Source organism: Lampetra fluviatilis, chromosome 27 (assembly GCF_964198595.1).
Source record: "Lampetra fluviatilis chromosome 27, kcLamFluv1.1, whole genome shotgun sequence".
NCBI classification, from domain to species: domain Eukaryota; kingdom Metazoa; phylum Chordata; class Hyperoartia; order Petromyzontiformes; family Petromyzontidae; genus Lampetra; species Lampetra fluviatilis.
Window position 1 is genome coordinate 4,526,954 of NC_136301.1, and position 18,887 is coordinate 4,545,840.

Below are 18,887 nucleotides of genomic sequence, written 5' to 3' on the forward strand. Positions count from 1 at the left end.
TTTTCCCCTCCACATTTAGAATCAACACGCGTTCAGAGTATTTGGTTGCTACAAATTTCCACGTGGTAAACCACTTGCTCTGTCAAAAGATTTCACCCGGAAAATTCCCTTCGGGCAGAACGTCACCATTTGCAAAGGTGTCCTGCATGGCGGTTGCACACGTGCATCGCAAGCGTGTGATGTCGTGCAAACAAGCATTTACAATCGATAATTTACACCGTACGCTATCTGAATCAATTCGAAATGCCCCCAAAAGACTTAAGAAATTCGTAAAATCTGCCATTTTTACTTACATTCTGGCTATTTAACTTAAAAATAATAATAATTATCATTATTTAAAAACAATAGTGGTGTATGTCATATTTTTTTTCTATTAAAGTGAAAAAAATGTAAGTGGATTTTTAGGTGGGATCCTGCCCCACCCGATTTCCGTGACCTTTCGGTGAATAAATTGTTATTTCGTGCGACTTGGTAATGAATTTAACGACAAGCATTCACCCGAACGAAACCACAGCCCTGGCAAATGGGAAACGAGCGTGCTGCGTTCTTCGGGGCCGTCCATAAATGACGTCACACGATTTTTGACGATTTCTGACCCCCCCCCCCCTTGTCACGCGGCGTCACAAAAAGTCAGACCCCCCCCTCAAGTATGACGTCACAAAGCTCTGCTCCCACCCCCCCAAAACCATATTTCCATTTTGAAAATAAAACGTGCTTCAAATCGCTTTAAACTATTGTCATTGTAGTGCGTATTTAATGTGGCGCTGCACTCTATTTAAAGTTGCGCGTTTTGATGTGACGTCACATTTCTCAACCCCCCACCCCCTCGTCACACATCGTCATAAATGTCTGACCCCCCCTCCCCCCAGGTGCGTGACGTCATGTATGGACGGCCCCTTAATGGCGCCGTGAATGGGCCCACAGGTCCCGCGGTTCGAGCCCTAATGGCCGCCCTTGTTAATTCTCCTTTCGTCTCCAGCTCCAGTCCATCAGCTCGACAACGATGATGGGTCTGGGTGAAGTCCCTCCATTGCTGCCTGTCATCCACAATTTCTTTCACGGCTTTGCCCATCACCAATCCCCTCTGCTTGACCTCTCTCGTCGCATCCTCCATCCAACGCGTTGTCTCTCTCTCCATCTCTGCTTCTTTTTATTCTCGATCTTTGTAAGTGTAGTACGGAGTAAGACTGATGGCCTTAATCTAAGTTGTCTTGTGGTTGTTGTTGTTGCTTTGCTTGCATCCCACTGGGATTTTTGCACAGCGTTGGTGTATGGTGCTTTTTTTCTGCAATATTTTGCTGTCTTTTCTTGGATTTTCTGTTTGCACTTAGTCACATATTCACTTTAAGATGTTTTCTTGTTCATGTTTTTTGTTTGTTGCGGTTGCACCCGAATCAAGAGCCGAATGGCTCACAGGGCTATACCTAATAAATGAACTTGCATTTGTATCCTATAGTGGTGTGCAACACCAAATTCTGGTGTGCGTGGCCACATCCGGTAGTCTTGTCAGGATTCCTACCGTGAGTTTATTTGCCGCAAATGCCACGCGCCGCCTGCTTCACAGTTGGACGTTAAAGATCCCCATGACGTCACTCGGAAACGAGTAGGCCACGTGTTACCAGCGTCAGGGTCAAACTGCCACATTTTTTTTATCTACCCGCAAATTACCTCATTGAATAGAACCACAGTGCTATGGCTACATCCAACTGTGAAAACTTAGCAGGACCCTCCTGATAAAAAAAAATCGTCTTCAGACCGTGTGTGCACGCATGCACGCACGTTGAACTTCTTTCGGACCGTACGTAGCCAACCGTGCTAATCGAATGTGCCTCGGGCAAGGACAATCAACTGAACACAACAAGAAGCGTTTCGATTTAAAGCTTTCGTGACTGCAGGGATTCATCTTCTTGGTTCTTTCGGTAAAGTCACGTAGAAGGGAAATAATACAATAATAAAAATAAAACATTATAAAATAACAATTCTCACGATGTTTCGGCCACAACGCAAGCAGCCGTCCTCAGGTGAAGGACAGGGCTGACTTTACCGAAAGAACCAAGAAGACAATGGATACATTCCTCTGTGACATTTCCAAACGGATTATAATTTCGATCGCAACACAAGCAATCGTCATCAGGTGGGACAACCACAGCAAGAAAAAACTGCCTACTTTAGCAGTTTTTTTCCTGTGGTTGTCCCACCTGATGACGATTGCTTGTGTTGCGATCGAAACGTCGTGATCTATTATTTTTCTACCCACGTGACTTTACCGAAAGAACCAAAGAGTATGGATTCCTGCAGTCACGAAAGCTTCAAATCAAGATTGGATTAAAATTTGTCTCATGACACCATGACCTTGATAGCACAACTGGAATGATTTTTTTTGTGTGGAAAATATACAGGAAGCGCCGGGTGGCTTGTAGGAATATCATTTCATGGTCCGAATAAAAACAACGAATTCAAATCATCGGTACGTTTTGGTTATTCGGGATATTCTTGGAGTGTCAGGGTTATCGCAAAGGAACGGCGCTGCTGTGATTTCACGTGCAAGTATCGTCTGCCAAGGCCGTAGTCATGGAGTCAACATTGGGGGGGACCAAATCTCCCAGGCGGTGTGGGGTCCCCCCCCCAGTAAAAATAATAATCTAAATTTGAAAATAATTTCCTGCCATTTCCTGCCTAGAATATTTAAAAATTCACCAACACATGGGATGGACTTTTTATTTATTTTTTACAATAATGTAGAATAGTGTATTGTATTACATTGCTCTGTTGTTTATTTTTACCTTTTCATGTTTCACTGTATGTAATGGCAAAGATTAGGGATTATTAAAGTACAACCATAACCACAATCATATAAACAGAACTGTATTTTATAGCAATATATTGGGGGGGACATTTTGAACATATTTGAATAAAAACAACGAATTCAAATCATCGGTACGTTTTGGTTATTCGGGATGTCCCCACCCCCACAATATATATTATAATTACGGCCTTGTCGTCTGCAGTAGTTCCGCAGTAGGGGATGCAATGTTGCTGCGTGGCTTTAGCCAATGAGGCCAGTTGGAGCGGTTGCGGTTGAAGTTGTGGGGCAGACCGCGAAGGCGAATTAACTTGGGGTGGGCCAAACTGATGTCCGGCAACGGAGGGCTCAGACACAGCACCCACCCCTCAGCACGAGGCCTGTTTGAGACCCAGTGAGGCTGCCTTTTCTGGGTAGAAATAAAAGTTAATAATGCACCACGCGCAACGCTGGCCCTCGCCATTACGGCATTTACGACTGGTGCCTCGTGCTTAAGAACTTTAGTCGGTCGCGTGGAAGGCGTAAGAGCGAGGTGTGAGATAACGTATCTCCAAGTGCCAGAGGGATAACCGCGTGTATATATATCTCTCTCTCTGCTTCCATGTTTTACGGCAGGGCACTGCCTCAATCGGGATGCACGGGGCAAGATTTTCATCTTGACAATTAAAAGAAAAAAAACCCCACGCCTTGCTCGACGATACATCTGGCTAACTCTCCGCTGCGTGTGCAGGTTGCATGGAACGTTGGGTTGGAACGTTGGGTTGGCCCAACGTTGGCTCAACGTCGACTCAATGGTTCCAACCACGTGGCCAACGTTGGCCCGACGTGGCATGTTCACCGGGGCGCTGTCTGGCACGATGTCCGACGTTTCGCTGCACGTGTCGGGAGCTTCTTCGGGAAACACGGGACAACCCAGCAGCACATCGCACAGAGTTGTACAGTGCTACTGCGACAACCCCTTTGCTCATCCCACCTCGTTGTCAGTCTTGGAGAGATGTTGTTTGTGTTGGGTACGAGTTCCACACTATACGGGTACATGTAACAATTCACCCACCCATCCCCTCTTTGGGCACCCCCCCCCCCAAACCCCGCTCCCGACTAATGGGTACAGGGCGGGCTCAGAAAATATTCCATGAAAAATTAAGCCCTGGGTTACAGGGTTGCAATTAAATTGAAGAGCGAAACAATCGTTTGAGCTTATTGCCTTTGTGGTGATCGCACGACCGGTGAGAACGGCGTCGGATAATAATTTGTGTGGATGTAGCTGATCCTCGGTGTGGATCGGTGGTGCAGCGGTTAGCACACCACTGCACCCGGTGACCTGAGTTAGATTCCCAACCAGAGCTAACATGGGTGCCGAGTGATATCTAGAACCGGCATGGTGAAGTATGGTCAAACATTCTCCGTGGACCGACGCAGTTTTGGGAGCCCTTCATCCAGCAGTGGAATTCCGATCGCAACATCATCTCAGAGGTCTTGTTATAATTAGGCGTGTGACGGTACGTCGATACATCGATTGTTATGTTTATGATACGCCCAACGCAGAGCTGTCTCACAACAAAGGAGGGCCCCACAATGGGCCTGTGGATTGTGGGATGAGAGGGCCCCACGTGACATTCCGCCCCAGGCCACCAGGAACCTCTGAGTAGTCAAACGTCCACCATGATCGCCGCGGCATATGGGAGGCCTTCATCCAGCAGTGGATTAACAAGGCTGAATGAAACATGGCCCTTTAAAAATGTTAAAGACACGGAGGTAAGGTACTGTGTGACAAATGTTCAATGTTTCTCTTGGGAAGATTAACAAGCGACATGCACCAAATAATTTTCGATTTTAATATTAAAAATGTAAATACGTTACCCATGGCCGCCAGGGTATGAAGTCATTGTTGGTCCTGAAAAGAAAAACAAAAGCAGATATTGTAAATAAATGACAAATGGACCAGCGGCGAATATGCACAGCATACTCGGGATGAGTTTCACATTTTTAAAATATCGGATTATGGGTTTTCAGCATTTTGTTTTAAAGCACAATTGAGAATGTCAGATGTTGGGGTTTTGGGATTACATCACAGAGTATAATACATGTCGTGCTTACAGAAGTCACGTCACGTGACACCACCTTTCGGATCAATCCACAAAAACATTGTTTTTGAACCGTCCGAATTTTCAAATCTAAACCTGATTTTTGTATCTAGAGGCCGTCGTCCATAAATGACGTCACGCACCTAAGGGGGGGGGGGGTCAGACATTTGTGACGATGTGTGACGAGGGCGGGGTAGGTTTGAGAAATGTGACGTCACGTAAAAATGCGCAAATTAAAATAAATATAGACAACACGTTCTACTTAATTGAATAGACTTTTTAAATAAATGTTTTCTCCTACAACATTAGAGTGCATCGCTATATTAAATGCGCACTACAATGACAATAGTTTGAAGAGATTTGAAGCATGTTTTATTTTCAAAATGGAAATATGTTTTTGGGGGGGGGGGCAGAGCTTTGCGATGTCATATTTGAGGGGGGGTCTGACTTTTTGTGACGCCGTGTAACGAGGGGGGGGGGGGGGTCAAAAATCGTCCAAAATCACGTGACGTCATTTATGGACGGCCCCATATTTATTTTTTTATCAATCCAAAAAATGTATGCAAACACATCCCGAACATATACCATTTTCAGTAGTCACATAATTCAAAAACCTTGACTCATGGAAGCTTCTCTGGACGTCTGTGAAACAGGGCCTCGTCAGATTTCTCCGGGGAAAGATTAAGAGTCTGACGGCTGCCTGCGTTGTGGCCGAAACGTCGTGAGAATTAATTTATTATGTTTTATTTTTATTATTTTATTATTTCCCTTCTACGTGACTTTACCGAAAGAACCAAGAAGATGATTCTGACTCTGTTACGCAATTCATGCCAGCCACGGGTGGCTATGCACGCCTGTAATCCAGCACTTTGGAAGCGCGTATTGGGTGGTGCATTGCACACGCTCGTGAAACTCCCTCCCTACACGTGGGTGATGGTGGAACTCACCATCTCCCTGCTTGCCACAGTATTGCAGTACAGTGGGCGGCTAGGAGATGTTAACTACCTCGCCTGGTATACATGGAGGTCGTGGGTTCGATCTCGAGCCTGACGCCTGCATATTTGCAGTTTTCGTGTCCTCCCCGTGGTCGCGTGGATTTTTATAATCAACATTACGCTTTTAGACTATTTGGCTGCTATACATTTACGCGTGTTAAGCTACTTTGTTGAGCCACCATTTGTGGCCAGGTCGCTTCTGAAAAAGATCCATATAGCTCCGTGGGCCTTACGTGGTCAAATAAATAAAGTTTAGTATTAATTTCCACCTGTATTCCATCAGTGGGGGGAGTACTCCATGTTGAGTCTTCTTAGGTTTTTTCGGTAAAGTCACGTAGGTAAAACATCAAAATGAATGAAAATAAAATAAAATAAAATAAAAAATCTGGCTGTGACGGTCCCACCTGATGACGGAGACTTGTGTTGCCTCCGAAACGTCGTGATTTTTGATTTTATTTTATTTTCATTCATTTTGATGTTTTACCTACGTGACTTTACCGAAAAAACCTAAGAAGATGATTCCTTGCAGTCACGAAAACTTCAAATCTAGAATCCATGTTGAGTGACGACACCCGTTCATGATTATTAATGAGGAGGGAGGGGGGGTCCATTTGGAGGACGTCACCTGCTCATGAATATTAATGAGGGGGGCTGGTCGATGTGGAGTGACGTCACGAGCGTTAAGGACATACAGTCCTGGGTGATTATAGTCGGTATAGGATCACAGCGTTTAGCCAATTGGTGGTGCCGGTTCCGATTGCTATACCCCTTGTCTGTAGTTACCCGTGCTAGCTCTGCGCGCGTTAACACATTCTGTCGCGTTTTTAGATGCAACTTGCTGGAATGTTGAACGTTTACAATTTTGATTTAAAGCTTTCGTGACTGCAGGGATTCATATTCTTGGTTCTTTCGGTAAAGTCACGTAGAAGGGAAATAATAAAATAATATAAATATAAAAAATAAAAAATAAAACTTCTCACGACGTTTCGACTGCAACACAAGCTGTGTATTTCACACCTGATGGTGATTGCTTGTGTTGCAGTCGAAACGTCGTGAGAAATGTTATTTTTAATTGTTTGATATTTACATTATTTTATTATTTCCCTTCTACGTGACTTTACCGAAAGAACCAAGAATACGTTTACAATTTGTCCAAATAAACAAAAAAATCCACAATGCATACTTATTAACAATGTTGAATAGTACAAAGTGGGCAATGTTTCTGTCTGTGATCCTAATTGAATAATTTGAAGGTAGTATTCATCATTGGCATGTTTGGCTCACACCAGCTACAGACACATTGCATGGTATTCTTATTCTTGCTTCTTTCTGCAACACAAGCAATCATCAGTCGAAACGTCGTGAGAATTTTTATTGTTTTATATTTATATTATTTTATTACGTCCCTTTTACGTTACTTTACCGAAAGAACCAATAACATGAATCCCTGCAGTCACGAAAGCTTTAAATCAACATTGCATGGTGTTTCTTTTTTAGCCGTGGAATAAAACGAGGCAACCCAGAGAAACCCCGTGCGGAGCAGGGAAGGCTGGGAACGTACAAACTCCACACAGAGAGGTGCCAATGTCAGATATCGAACCCAGGGCCCTGAATGCTGCGGGGTGCGGGGCCCACCCGCCTTGACCTAACAAAATAACGCGCAGAGTCACAGCCAGGAGCGAGCGTAGCTACCGGGGGTATCGTGGGGGTGCCGACAACCTCCGCCCCCCACTAACATTTTTCTCGAACACACCCCTATATTCTAGATTTGAAGCTTTCGTGACTGCAAGGATTCATATTCTTAGGAAAAAAACCTAAGAATACACACCCCTATACCCCATCCCTATTCACCGTATCACTTTTAGCTACCCTAATTGTATCACTCGTCACCCTTGTAAAGCGCCTTGGATGATAGCGCGATATAAATATGAGATGAGATATACTTTTCGATTTAAAGCTTTCGTGACTGCAGGGATTCATCTTCTTGGTTTTTTCGGTAAAGTCACGTAGAATGGAAATAAGAATTATTTTACAACGTTTTATTTTTATTATTTTATTATTTCCATTCTACGTGACTTTACCGAAAGAACCAAGAAGATAAGATATACTGTTTTCAGTATTCACATCATTTGAGACTTTATAATATGCTTCGCTGACTCACTCTGTTAAGGCGCGGGTGGCTATGCATGGGCCTTACCTGGTTTAATAAAAACAAAAGTTTAATTTTGGTAAAATTTCGACATGGCTAAGAGACTCCCGTGACATTGTGGACATCATCTCTGCCACTTTTACATCCTCGTTGTTCTCCCTTCAGCACGTAAAACTCTTAGTGTGCCGACGACGGAACCCTTTCCATTCACGGCAGCGCACGAGCAGTAGCGGGGGCTCACCGCTGATCATTTAGCCAGTAGTTGTGTATATGTCGCGTAAGTATGGGCGCAGTCCAACTCCTCTCATCCGTGAAGAAGTGTGGAGTGGACAATCAGTAATGTGACCAATAACAACCGTGAGCATTTCCCTGGTAGGGCACTTCCAACGTCTGATGTGGCTGCTCCCCTGCATAGAGATTTGTTCGCTAGAGCGGCCACGTTCACACCGGCAAATACTTTGACTCCAAAATCTAAGCTATGACCACCGTGAACCACGTGCGAGTAGGACACGCAGCTTCAACTCCCGCGGTTACCTCTGCTGCCCTGGGCACAATTCGCCACCGCCCACTACAGCTCACCACTGCTCACCACTTCTCACCACTGCTCACCACGGCTCGCCAAAACAAGGCACCGCTGGGTCATGAACATTACCAAACGCTCACGCTCCGTTTGAGTGCCTGCCCTGCCTTGGCAGTGAAACGAGAGGCGTTGGCCCGGCACCGTATTGCCTGCCAAAGTCACATTCCAGTGACGAGTTAACACATTCCACTCTCAAAGTTCATGTCGGCGGCTGCCACAACTCGACTTTAGTAATGTTCGTTGCGTGGCTAAACTTCTACCGTTGGCAGCCGTGTAGCCACGGGGGACTGGATGAGGCTGAGCCCCCCCCACCACCCTTCCCCATACTGAAGTTTAACATCCATCCATCCATCAAGAGTACTACGTAGATCCAGTATGGAGCTGCTCATTCAACCTCAAGTTAAACGCAAGACAGTGGGAGGCACAATTCCGCCTTCCCATCTGCAGCTCCCACCGTGCGGAAAGCACATCCCAGCTCCATATTCGCCAAATTGAGTCCCTTTCACGATTTAAGTACCATTAAAAAAAACCGTTTGTGTTGACTATGGCCTTCAATTGAGTTGACCTTGATTTGGGTGTGGGTCAGGAGAGATGAGGGCAGCGAGGAAGTGGCTACGTAAGGGCCTCGACGCTGCCGTACGGAGCGGCGTCCGTTTTCACAGCTGGCGGGGGGGAGAGGCATTCAGAGTGGGCGTGGTCACACAGAGGTCACGTGACGTACAGGAGGCTTGAGCTGATATAGATGTGACATACATCTCTATAGATAGGGGTCATGTGGTGCGAGAGTTCACGAGCACCTACTGCGGATACGGACAGAAGGAAAATATACGAGAGCCTGGTAGTAGTTCAGCGATATCATCTTCCACGGGTCATTATCTCCCGTGTAGCGAAGGTGTTCTACTTTACGCGAGATTTGCAAATGGGAAATGTTTTTGTCTCGTGACACGGCACCGTAGATGACACGGTTCTAATATAATTGCCGTAAAAGAGTACAAAAATGTGCCTCCCTTGGGGTGTTTACGTTAAAAATTAACAACAGTTGGAAAGAAAAGTCAATGATGTACAGTATTGCACACCTAGTATAGTGTTGTTGTGTAACGATTCAAGTAAAACGTTATAAATAACGCGATTCACAGGCACACAATACATAGACAAGACGCCTCCTTCACATGTATGTCTCTCTACTTGAACAATACAAGATCGTTTTGTTACTATCACGTAAGCCACATGGCCTTCTGGGTGTGCATAATTTCAGCAACATTGGTTCAACACAAATATGCCCAAGCTCTTCTAGCCGTGCTCATCTCTTTGTAACTTTGATTACAACTTGGATTGTGCTGTTCGCTGCTGGACACTTTGACGTTGGCTGTGTCGCGGTGGCGAGATGTTAACTCCCTCGCCTGCTATGAAGGAGGTTATACTGGTAGGAACCACCTGGTTCCACCAGCCCACAGGGGATTATTGTGTCCGTCCGTCCGTCGAGCCTCCAAAAATGGGAGGGGTGGGGCTGGGTGGAGAGGGTGGGGAGGGGGAGGGTGGGGAGGGTGGGGCTGGGTGGGGGGTGGGAGGGGTAGGGCTGGGTGGGGAGGGGCTGCTCACCCCGTGGTGCCCTTATAAAACTCAACGTTTAACCAACTCACGCCGGCTTGTGCCCGCCCTCACAGTCGGCCATATTTGCGGAATACACCACGCCGCCGTTGACCCTCGCCATTGACCGAGCAACCCAACGTTCCTACCAGCTCCCTCCGCAGGAATGTGTTGGGTTCTATTCCGACTCTGACGCCTGCTGTATATCTTCTTGGTTCTTTCAGTAAAGTCACGTAGAAGGAAAATAATAAATAATAAAAAAAGCCGTCCTGAGGACGGCTGCTTGCGTTGTGGCCGAAACGTCGTGAGAATTATTTTATTATGTTTTATTTTTATTATTTTATTATTTTCCTTGTACGTGACTTTACCAAAACAACCAAGAAGATGAATCCCTGCAGTCACGAAAGCTTTAAATCGAAAGCCTGCTGTACATTTGTAGTTTGCGTGTTCTCCCCGTCGTCGCGTGAATTTTTCTCCGGGTCCTCCGCTTTTTCCCTCCACATTTAGAATCAACAACGTGCGTTCAGAGTATTTGGCTACTGCTAGAAATGCCCACACGATAAGCCACTTCGTTGAGCTGTCATTTGTGGCCAGGTCGCTTCTGACAAAGAGCTGTATAGCTCAGTGGGCCTTACCTGTAAAAAATAATTTTGTTGAGTTTTTATCGTTTTGGAACTTTGGGTTTTAACTCTATATATACACACACACACACATAAGCATATACAAACATTTGTAAATGCCTCGAGTCGCAGGGTTATGCTTTGCGCATTGACCTTCTCTTTTCATTTCGATTTAAAGCTTTCATGACTGCAGGGATTCATCTTCTTGGTTCTTTCGGTAAAGTCACGTAGAAGAGAAATAATAAAATAATAATAAAAAAAGACAGCGCTATCTTCCCGACAGACCTGTTCTTCACCTGAGGACGGCTGCTTGCGTTGTGGCCGAAACGTCGTGAGAATTATTTTATTATGTTCTATTTTTATTATTTTATTATTTTCCTTCTACGTGACTTTACCGAAAGAACCAAGAAGACTTCCCTTTTCAATTTCATTCGCCTGACTTTGGTGCACTATTCTTATGTTCGTGTGTTGAGCGGTGGCGCAGCGGTTAGCGCACCGCGCGGCGACCTGGGGGGGGGGGCAGGGGCTCCAGCCTTGAACCTGCAGTGTCCTTGCCAAAGGCCTGTAAATAACCACTGTTTACATCTTTGTGCTGTGCACGCAGAAGGCTGAAAGACACGGAACACTCGACCGCGGGGGGTCAGTGAGTATATTATTCGTGCGGCGGAGAGAGGAGGGGGGGGTGTCCGTTGTACATACAGCTATGCTCAGAGGTGACGCTGGTCAAATAGTCAAAAAGAAAATCATTCATCACTGCTTGCCAAACCACTTTGTTTGCACCGTTTTCACGGACAGACGTGCCCGAGTGAAGTGCGTTTGGCTGTGTAAATCCTACGATGCCCTTAGCGACAATTGGCAAGCCGACTTTGTAGCCCGGCGTGGGCTAGGCGGTGATGCCACGCTTCGCCAACTCTCTACCCCCCCACCACCCAGAGGCGTAGCTAGGGGGGGGGGCAGGGGGGTACATATGTCCCCGGGCGCCAAGGTAAAGGGGCGCCAAAATGAGGCTTACAACGTCACATTCTAACTTATTGTGGCGGGCGCAGCAGCCTGAAACTACTGCACAAATCTACAGCTCAAACTTAAAGTTTATGTATCCCGCCACACACAGCCTACATGTCATGTAATTACATTTTATATGTGATTAAACGGGGGGGGGGCGCCAATTTTATAGTTCGTCCCCGGGCGCAAAATATCCTAGCTACGCCACTGCCACCACCCTCCTCAATTCGGCTTTTAAACAAATTATTTGGCGATGCCGCAGCAGCAGCTGCTTCTTCGTTGCTGGTGGTGCGTTGACGAGAGGTCAACAAGGACAGAAAAGTCACAGCACGCTCCTAAAAAAACACGGTGGTCTTAAAAAGGGGAACTATATAAGGGCCGACGTTTCGGGCAACCGTCCTTGTTCATGACGCATGAGACTCATTCAGGAGCATGTCAGGTAAGGAGTGCTGTGCGTGCATCACTGAGTCATAACCACCCCTTCCCCCAAACAAATGGGGCATTGAGCCATTGACTATAAGGAAGCCACTGGAGCTATGTAATTTTAAAATGTAGATTGAAAATGAATTTCTTTAAAACTGCTTTTTGTGTTTAGTTTGTTGTCTTTTCCCCCCGCACCTCCGATTGGCACGGTTGGCTACGTACGGCGCGAAAGAAGTTCATCGTACACACATCGCCTAGCGGCAGCACCAGCGCTGCCTTTTTACGGAGGATCGCGCCTCAAATCAGGCAGGCCGCCCTGGTTAACGCTGCTCGTCAATTGATCGTGCAATACTATGCACCGTCTGCTTCGACATTAAATATCCTCAGATTTCGTTCGAAGAAGAGTAAGAGATTTGTGTGCCAGTCAGTGTCATGATCCAAATTTGCCAAAATGGGAAAAATTACTTGCACATTACTTAACTCGGAAATGCATAGCAACATCGCCCCCGACTGCGAAAACTGGGCATAATTCTCCCGAAACGTAATTTTCATCCCACTTAAAGCTGAAAAGTCTCATTTTCACAGCGAACCAAAGACTCGCATAGAGTTCCATAGACTCGCACAGAAAGCCACTGATTCACACAGAGATCCATAAACTCACACAGAAAGCCACTGACTCACACACAGACCTATAGACTCACACGTAAAGCCTCTGACTCACTCAGACCCATAGACTAACACGGAATCATATAGACCCACACAGAAAGCCACTGACTAACACAGAGACCCACAGACTCACAGACAGCCACTGACTCACACAGAGAACCATAGACTCACATGGAGTCCCATAGACTCGCACAGAAAGCCACTGACTCACAAAAAGACTCAGACTCACACAAAGACCCATAGACTCACATGGAGTCCCATAGACTCATACAGAAAGCCACTGACTCAAACAGACACCCATAGACTCACACAGAGTCCCATAGACCCACACAGAAAGCCACTGACTAACACAGAGACCCACAGACTCACAGACAGCCACTGACTCACACAGAGCCCGATAGACTTACACAGTCCCACATTAATTCAAGGAAATCATGGCCAAAAGTCCTAATGTAGCAGGACCCTCCTGAAAACGAGTCTTAAGACTCAGCGAGGCTTTCCACTGCAAAAAATCTAAATAAATCTTCATAATCAGCCATAATGATGACAAATACATTGTACAAATATCATCATCATTATGACCAGTGAATCAAGTAATTTGCCTCCTGTGGAGCGTATGCGTGTTGAACTTCTTTCGCACCGTACGTAGCCAACCGTGTTCATCGCAGTTACTGACTAGGGGGGGGGGGGGGTGAAGGAAAACAAACTAAAACACAATGAGGCCGACGGAATGCAGCGGAGACCCGCTTAGCCGCTACAAACACGTACACAGTATCCTCTTCCACGACGCCGATCCAGAGTGGTTGTCACTGGACCTGGCGAACGGGCACCTCGTTACGACCCCCACACAACAGCAGCCCCCCTGGTGTCAACCTTCCCAGGAAGGAGTGGTTCACCCTCTCAACAGGTTCAGAACTGGTCACGGGCCACGCCTCGTCAACCATCCACCGACGCGGGCATAAGAGCAAGCCCCCCCCTGCTCAGCGCCTGTGGGGTGGAGCAAAACCATTCAACCGACGACATCCTTGAAGTCTAATTCTATATTTGACGTTTTCGTGACTGCAAGGATTCATACTTCTTCTTGGTTCTTTCGGTAAAGTCACGTAGAAGGGAAGTACTACAATAATAAAAAATAAAGCATATTATTATATTATTTTATTATGTTTTATTTTGTATTATTGTATTACTTCCCTTCTACGTGACTTTACCGAAAGAACCAAGAAGATGAATCCATGCAGTCACGAAAGCTTTAAATCGAGGATTCATACTCTTTGTTTTTTTCGGTAAAGTCTCGTAGGTGACTTGATACAGTAATTTTGCTGTGACGGTTCCACCTGAAGATGGAAGCTTGTGTTGCCTCCGAAACGTCGTGAGTTTATTTATTTATCTTCTTGGTTCTTTCGGTAAAGTCACGTAGAAGGGAAGTAATAAAATAATAAAAATAAAACATAATAAAATTATATTATTAAAAATATTATTAAAATTATTTTATTATGTTTTTATTATTGTATTACTTCCCTTCTACGTGACTTTACCGAAAGAACCAAGAAGATGAATCCCTGCAGTAACGAAAGCTTTAAATAGAAATACATTTATTTATTTCCTACGTGACTTTACCGAAAAGAACAAAGAGTATGAATCCTTGAAGTCTGCCCGATTCACAAACTGAGCGGAGGTCTACTCGCCCTCGACACGGCTTGGGCCTTTGGGACTTCGCATTCATTGAGTAAAAAAAAACAAATTATATCTATACCAAAGCGTGGAAGAACAGGTCCAAAAATACCAATTGTGAGTGTTATGCCATTTTAGTCGAGGCCTTTCAGCCACGGCGGAGTGCTCGAGTGAGTCACTTGCAGGGCTGACACGCAGCACGGAGGGGCCTCACCTTACAGGCGAAGGAGCAATTCAGAGATATTTACAAGCTGTTTATGACACGCGGCCTATGCGCCGTAGTGTGCAAGTTCGGTTAAACGTATCGCCTAGCCCCCCCCCCCCCCCATTGCTCAAGCTCCGATTGGGCGCAATGTGGCTCGTAAGTCGCCAGTTATGATGTTGACACTTCAAGGGTTGTTGGGACTCGCCTGTCATTATGCTGACCGCTAGGCCAAGCAAGGGAAAACATGTATGACAGGCGAAGCAGTGATAATTGGTTTTTACCCTTCTATCTGGCAACAAAACTGACACCTTTTTTTACAAGGAGTCATGTTTGCATAGACCACAATACCTGCAGTCGTAATGCAAACAAAAACATAACTCTGATAATGTATGCACTGTCCTTGAAGTTAATTGGTCCACACCCGAGACAGCTTTCCTTAGAGCCTAGTCTCACATGGGTTGGACTAGATGACGCCAAAAGGCGCACAACTCAAAGACAATGCACCATCAGAGTATGAGAGCTCATTTACCAGTAAAAAATATGATAATAGTTTTTTTACCCTTCTATCTGGCAACAAAACTGACACCTTTTTTGTTGTTGCCAGATAGAAGGGTAAAAAAACAATTATCATATTTTTTACTGGCAAATGAGGTTCCAATGGAGGCGAAGCAGTGTTACGTTACATTTCGGATTTGACTACGATCGGAGGCTGACGAGACGAAACGTGTAAGCGCAGTCGATTCGAAATGAACTCAACACATTCGCCAATAACACTGTGGCCGAAACAGGAATATATACGGCAATAGGTGACGCGTTTCAACGGCCTCAGTCCACCACGCAGTATAATAGGGGTAAAGTACAGCACTAGTTAGTATATGATGCATAGCTGTCAACCCATACGGTTTACCCCGTATTCTTGTACAGGGAAATTGAGTTTTCAGATCCATACGGCGTACAGCCGTTTCAATACTGGCATTTTTTTTTGTGTTTCTCCCTTGTGATGGGTCTTTGTGGGATGAACGTTGAGATTTATAAGGGCACGGGGTAACCAGTAAGGTCTGAATTGGTCTGTAAATAAGCGGTTGACAGGTACGTAGTGGTGAGTGTAGTAGTGGTGAGTGTACGTAGTGGTGAGTGTAGCGGTGGTGAATGTGCTAATGGTGTCTATTTGTTTGTGTTTCTCCCTTGCGATGGGTCTTTGTGGGATGAACGTTGAGATTTATAAGAGACACGGGGGGTGACCAGTAAGGTCTGTAATAAGGTAGGACACTGATATGGGGGTTGACAGGTGTATGAAGATACATTTTTAATGTTTTAGTCTATGACCAAAAATAGTTATCGTGCCGCTTTACACGCAGAGCTACTTGTCCACACACACACACGGCACGTATACAGCCGGTGACAAAGTCTACTCAGTTGTTTTTCCTCCCCTTGGTTGTTCGTCAAGAACACCGCTTGTTGTACGTTTTGTTGTCACCAAGACATTCCACAGTGACCCGTATTGAATCATTTAGCTTTGGCCAGAATGGATTAGCTCAGGCTCTTCCGCCAGCCGCGGCGTGTGCAAGAAATTGGAGGGCTGCTTCTTTATATTTTGATTGTCGAGGGAGGGCCCAATGGTGAGCACACGATGAGGCTGTTATGCACGAGTATGCGTGTTGAACTTCTGTCGGCGCCGTACGTAGCCAGCCGTGATAATCGACGAGATCGATTTCTGGCCGAGGCTGATTGATCAGTTGCGAGTGATGACTGAAACCGGCAACTAATTAATTCATTCCCTGCACCACGCGATGGACCGTCGGTAACAATGCCACGGAGTAATTCAGGCGGCAAGGATAGACATCGGTTAAAAAAAACATATAATCGTTAAGCGATTTTTGTTTTTATTTTTACGCCGGTCATAAATATACGCCGCAGAATACATTGCAACAAATTCTAATATACAGTACTTTGAAAATATATATATACGGTATATATGGGGCCCAATTAAAACTGAGCGTGCACATACAGTAGGTCAAATAAAACAAATAATACCTGTCCGCGTAACTTAATATTGTACTCGAAGATAGTCCAAGAAGGGTATCATATTTCGTACGTCCGTCGTTCGCTCGCTCGCTCGCTCGCCACCCCCACCCTCCTCCCCCGATTAAATAAAGCGCGAATTGCAGTCGTGTTTAACTATAATGCCACGGTGTCTGCACGTGCACAGCGCCTGTGGCACTCCACTGCTAGACGAGGCGTCACGTGACGCTGGTCAGTGTGGGTTGGCGACATGCAAGTAGGGAAGGGTAAAGTCCTTGGATGGACGAAGGCCTCCTGAAACCACCGCCAAACCTCTCACGAACCTTGCCGATGTTAACGATCCACCCGGTACCTGCATCGTGAATTGGCTTTCGTCGCTTAATCTTCCTCGGTGGTAGAGAAAATTCTCTGACGCGTTTCGTTCCTAGGCTGCCACTATTAATTCTTATTGGCTATTGACCGTTTTATTAACCCAAATCATTTGGAAAGTCGCAAGTTCGAAACACTAACAAAATAGGAGCTTGACGTCGCTCATGATTCCTCCAGGTTAGGTCAAATTAATTCGACTTTACGAGATTTAAGCTCCATTACGGTGTTCTACAAGTAGTAAGAGTTTTTTTTCCTGGATTTTTCTGTTTGCGCATAGTCACTTTAAGATGTTTTCTTGTTCATGTTTTTGTTTTTTGTTTGTTGCGGTTGCACCCGATTCAAGAGCCGAATGGCTCACAGGGCTATACCAAATAAATGAAACTGAAGAGGATGGGCCCCCCCCCAACAATTGAAATCTGGAATTTCCACCTGTGGATCAGGACCGCTAACGAACACTGCTGTAGAGACCAGTTACTTGACTCCGCGTGTCATGTGACCGACGCCGCAAGCTCGCTAGGGTTGCCTGTGATATCATTGTCCCGAAACGACATCTCAATTTTCACACAGTCATGTAAATGAACATCAATACAATCGTCAATAAGACTGTGGCCTTAATAAGGAAACGTACCGGTTGACGTTTCGGGCAGATGGCCCTTCTTCATAGGACATAAATGCGCCCTTCATGTGATATGAAGGACCATTGCGGAAGGTCACGTATATTTTTACTCTTAAGGCCACGGTGTTATCGATGACTGTGTTGAGTATTTTTTTGGTTTGTTAATTACGCTTGTGCACCACTCCTAAAAATATTTCACGATGATATGACGATTGTCACAATGCCAGCTTCCCAAAAGTGTGACATTGAATCCGCATTTTTCTTGGGTCTTTCGGTAAAGTCACGTAGATAGGTTAAAATTAAATTACAAAAAACTACGACGTTTCGATCGCAACACAAGTGTTCGTCTTCAGGAAAACGACCGCTTGTTTTGCGATCGAAACGTCGTCGTTTTTTGTTATTTTTTGTTATTTTCTTTGAACCTATCTACGTGACTTTACCGAAAGACCCAAGAATAGGAATTCCTGCAGTCACGAAAGCTTTAAGTCAAGATTGATATCCGCATTGTTGTTGCGCCTTGCCATACTTCCATGCAATGTATTATGGTCTCCTTGAGTTCTTGCCAACGAGTTAAATAAAATAACATGTAACTTAAACTTCCAGCGCGAATAAAGATGACTAACATAGACCACATCACCCAGCATGACTGTATCATCAGAACTAGGAGGCTAAGCAGCCTTGGACCTGGACAGTGCTTGGGTGTGTAACCACCGTGCGGAATCGGTATGTGTAATAGGTAGGTGTCATAAGTAGGTGTCATAGGTAGGTGTCATAGGTAGGTGTCATAGGTATGTGTAATAGGTAGGTGTCATAAGTATGTGTAATAGGTAGGTGAAATAGGTGGGTGTAATAGGTAGGTGTCATAGGTAGGTGTCATAGGTAGGTGTCATAGGTAGGTGTAATAGGTACGTGTCATAGGTAGGTGTAATAGGTAGGTGAAATAGGTGGGTGTAATAGGTAGGTGTCATAGGTAGGTGTCATAGGTAGGTGTAATAGGTAGGTGTAATAGGTAGGTGTCATAGGTAGGTGTAATAGGTAGGTGTAATAGGTAGGTGTAATAGGTAGGTGTAATAGGTAGGTGTCATAGGTAGGTGT

At 45.3% G+C, this 18,887-nt stretch overlaps 1 protein-coding gene across 1 annotated transcript in view; it reads right to left on the minus strand.

Annotated features, from left to right (window-relative positions):
• Positions 1-4,689, minus strand: part of LOC144942527 (epidermal growth factor receptor kinase substrate 8-like) — a 34,225-nt gene extending 29,536 nt beyond the window's left edge. Inside the window, exon 1 of the mRNA XM_078869390.1 lies at positions 4,664-4,689. Within this exon, the coding sequence (XP_078725516.1) occupies positions 4,664-4,689 (26 nt within the window). The remainder of the gene's footprint in view (positions 1-4,663) is intronic.
• Positions 4,690-18,887: the final 14,198 nt, after the last annotated feature.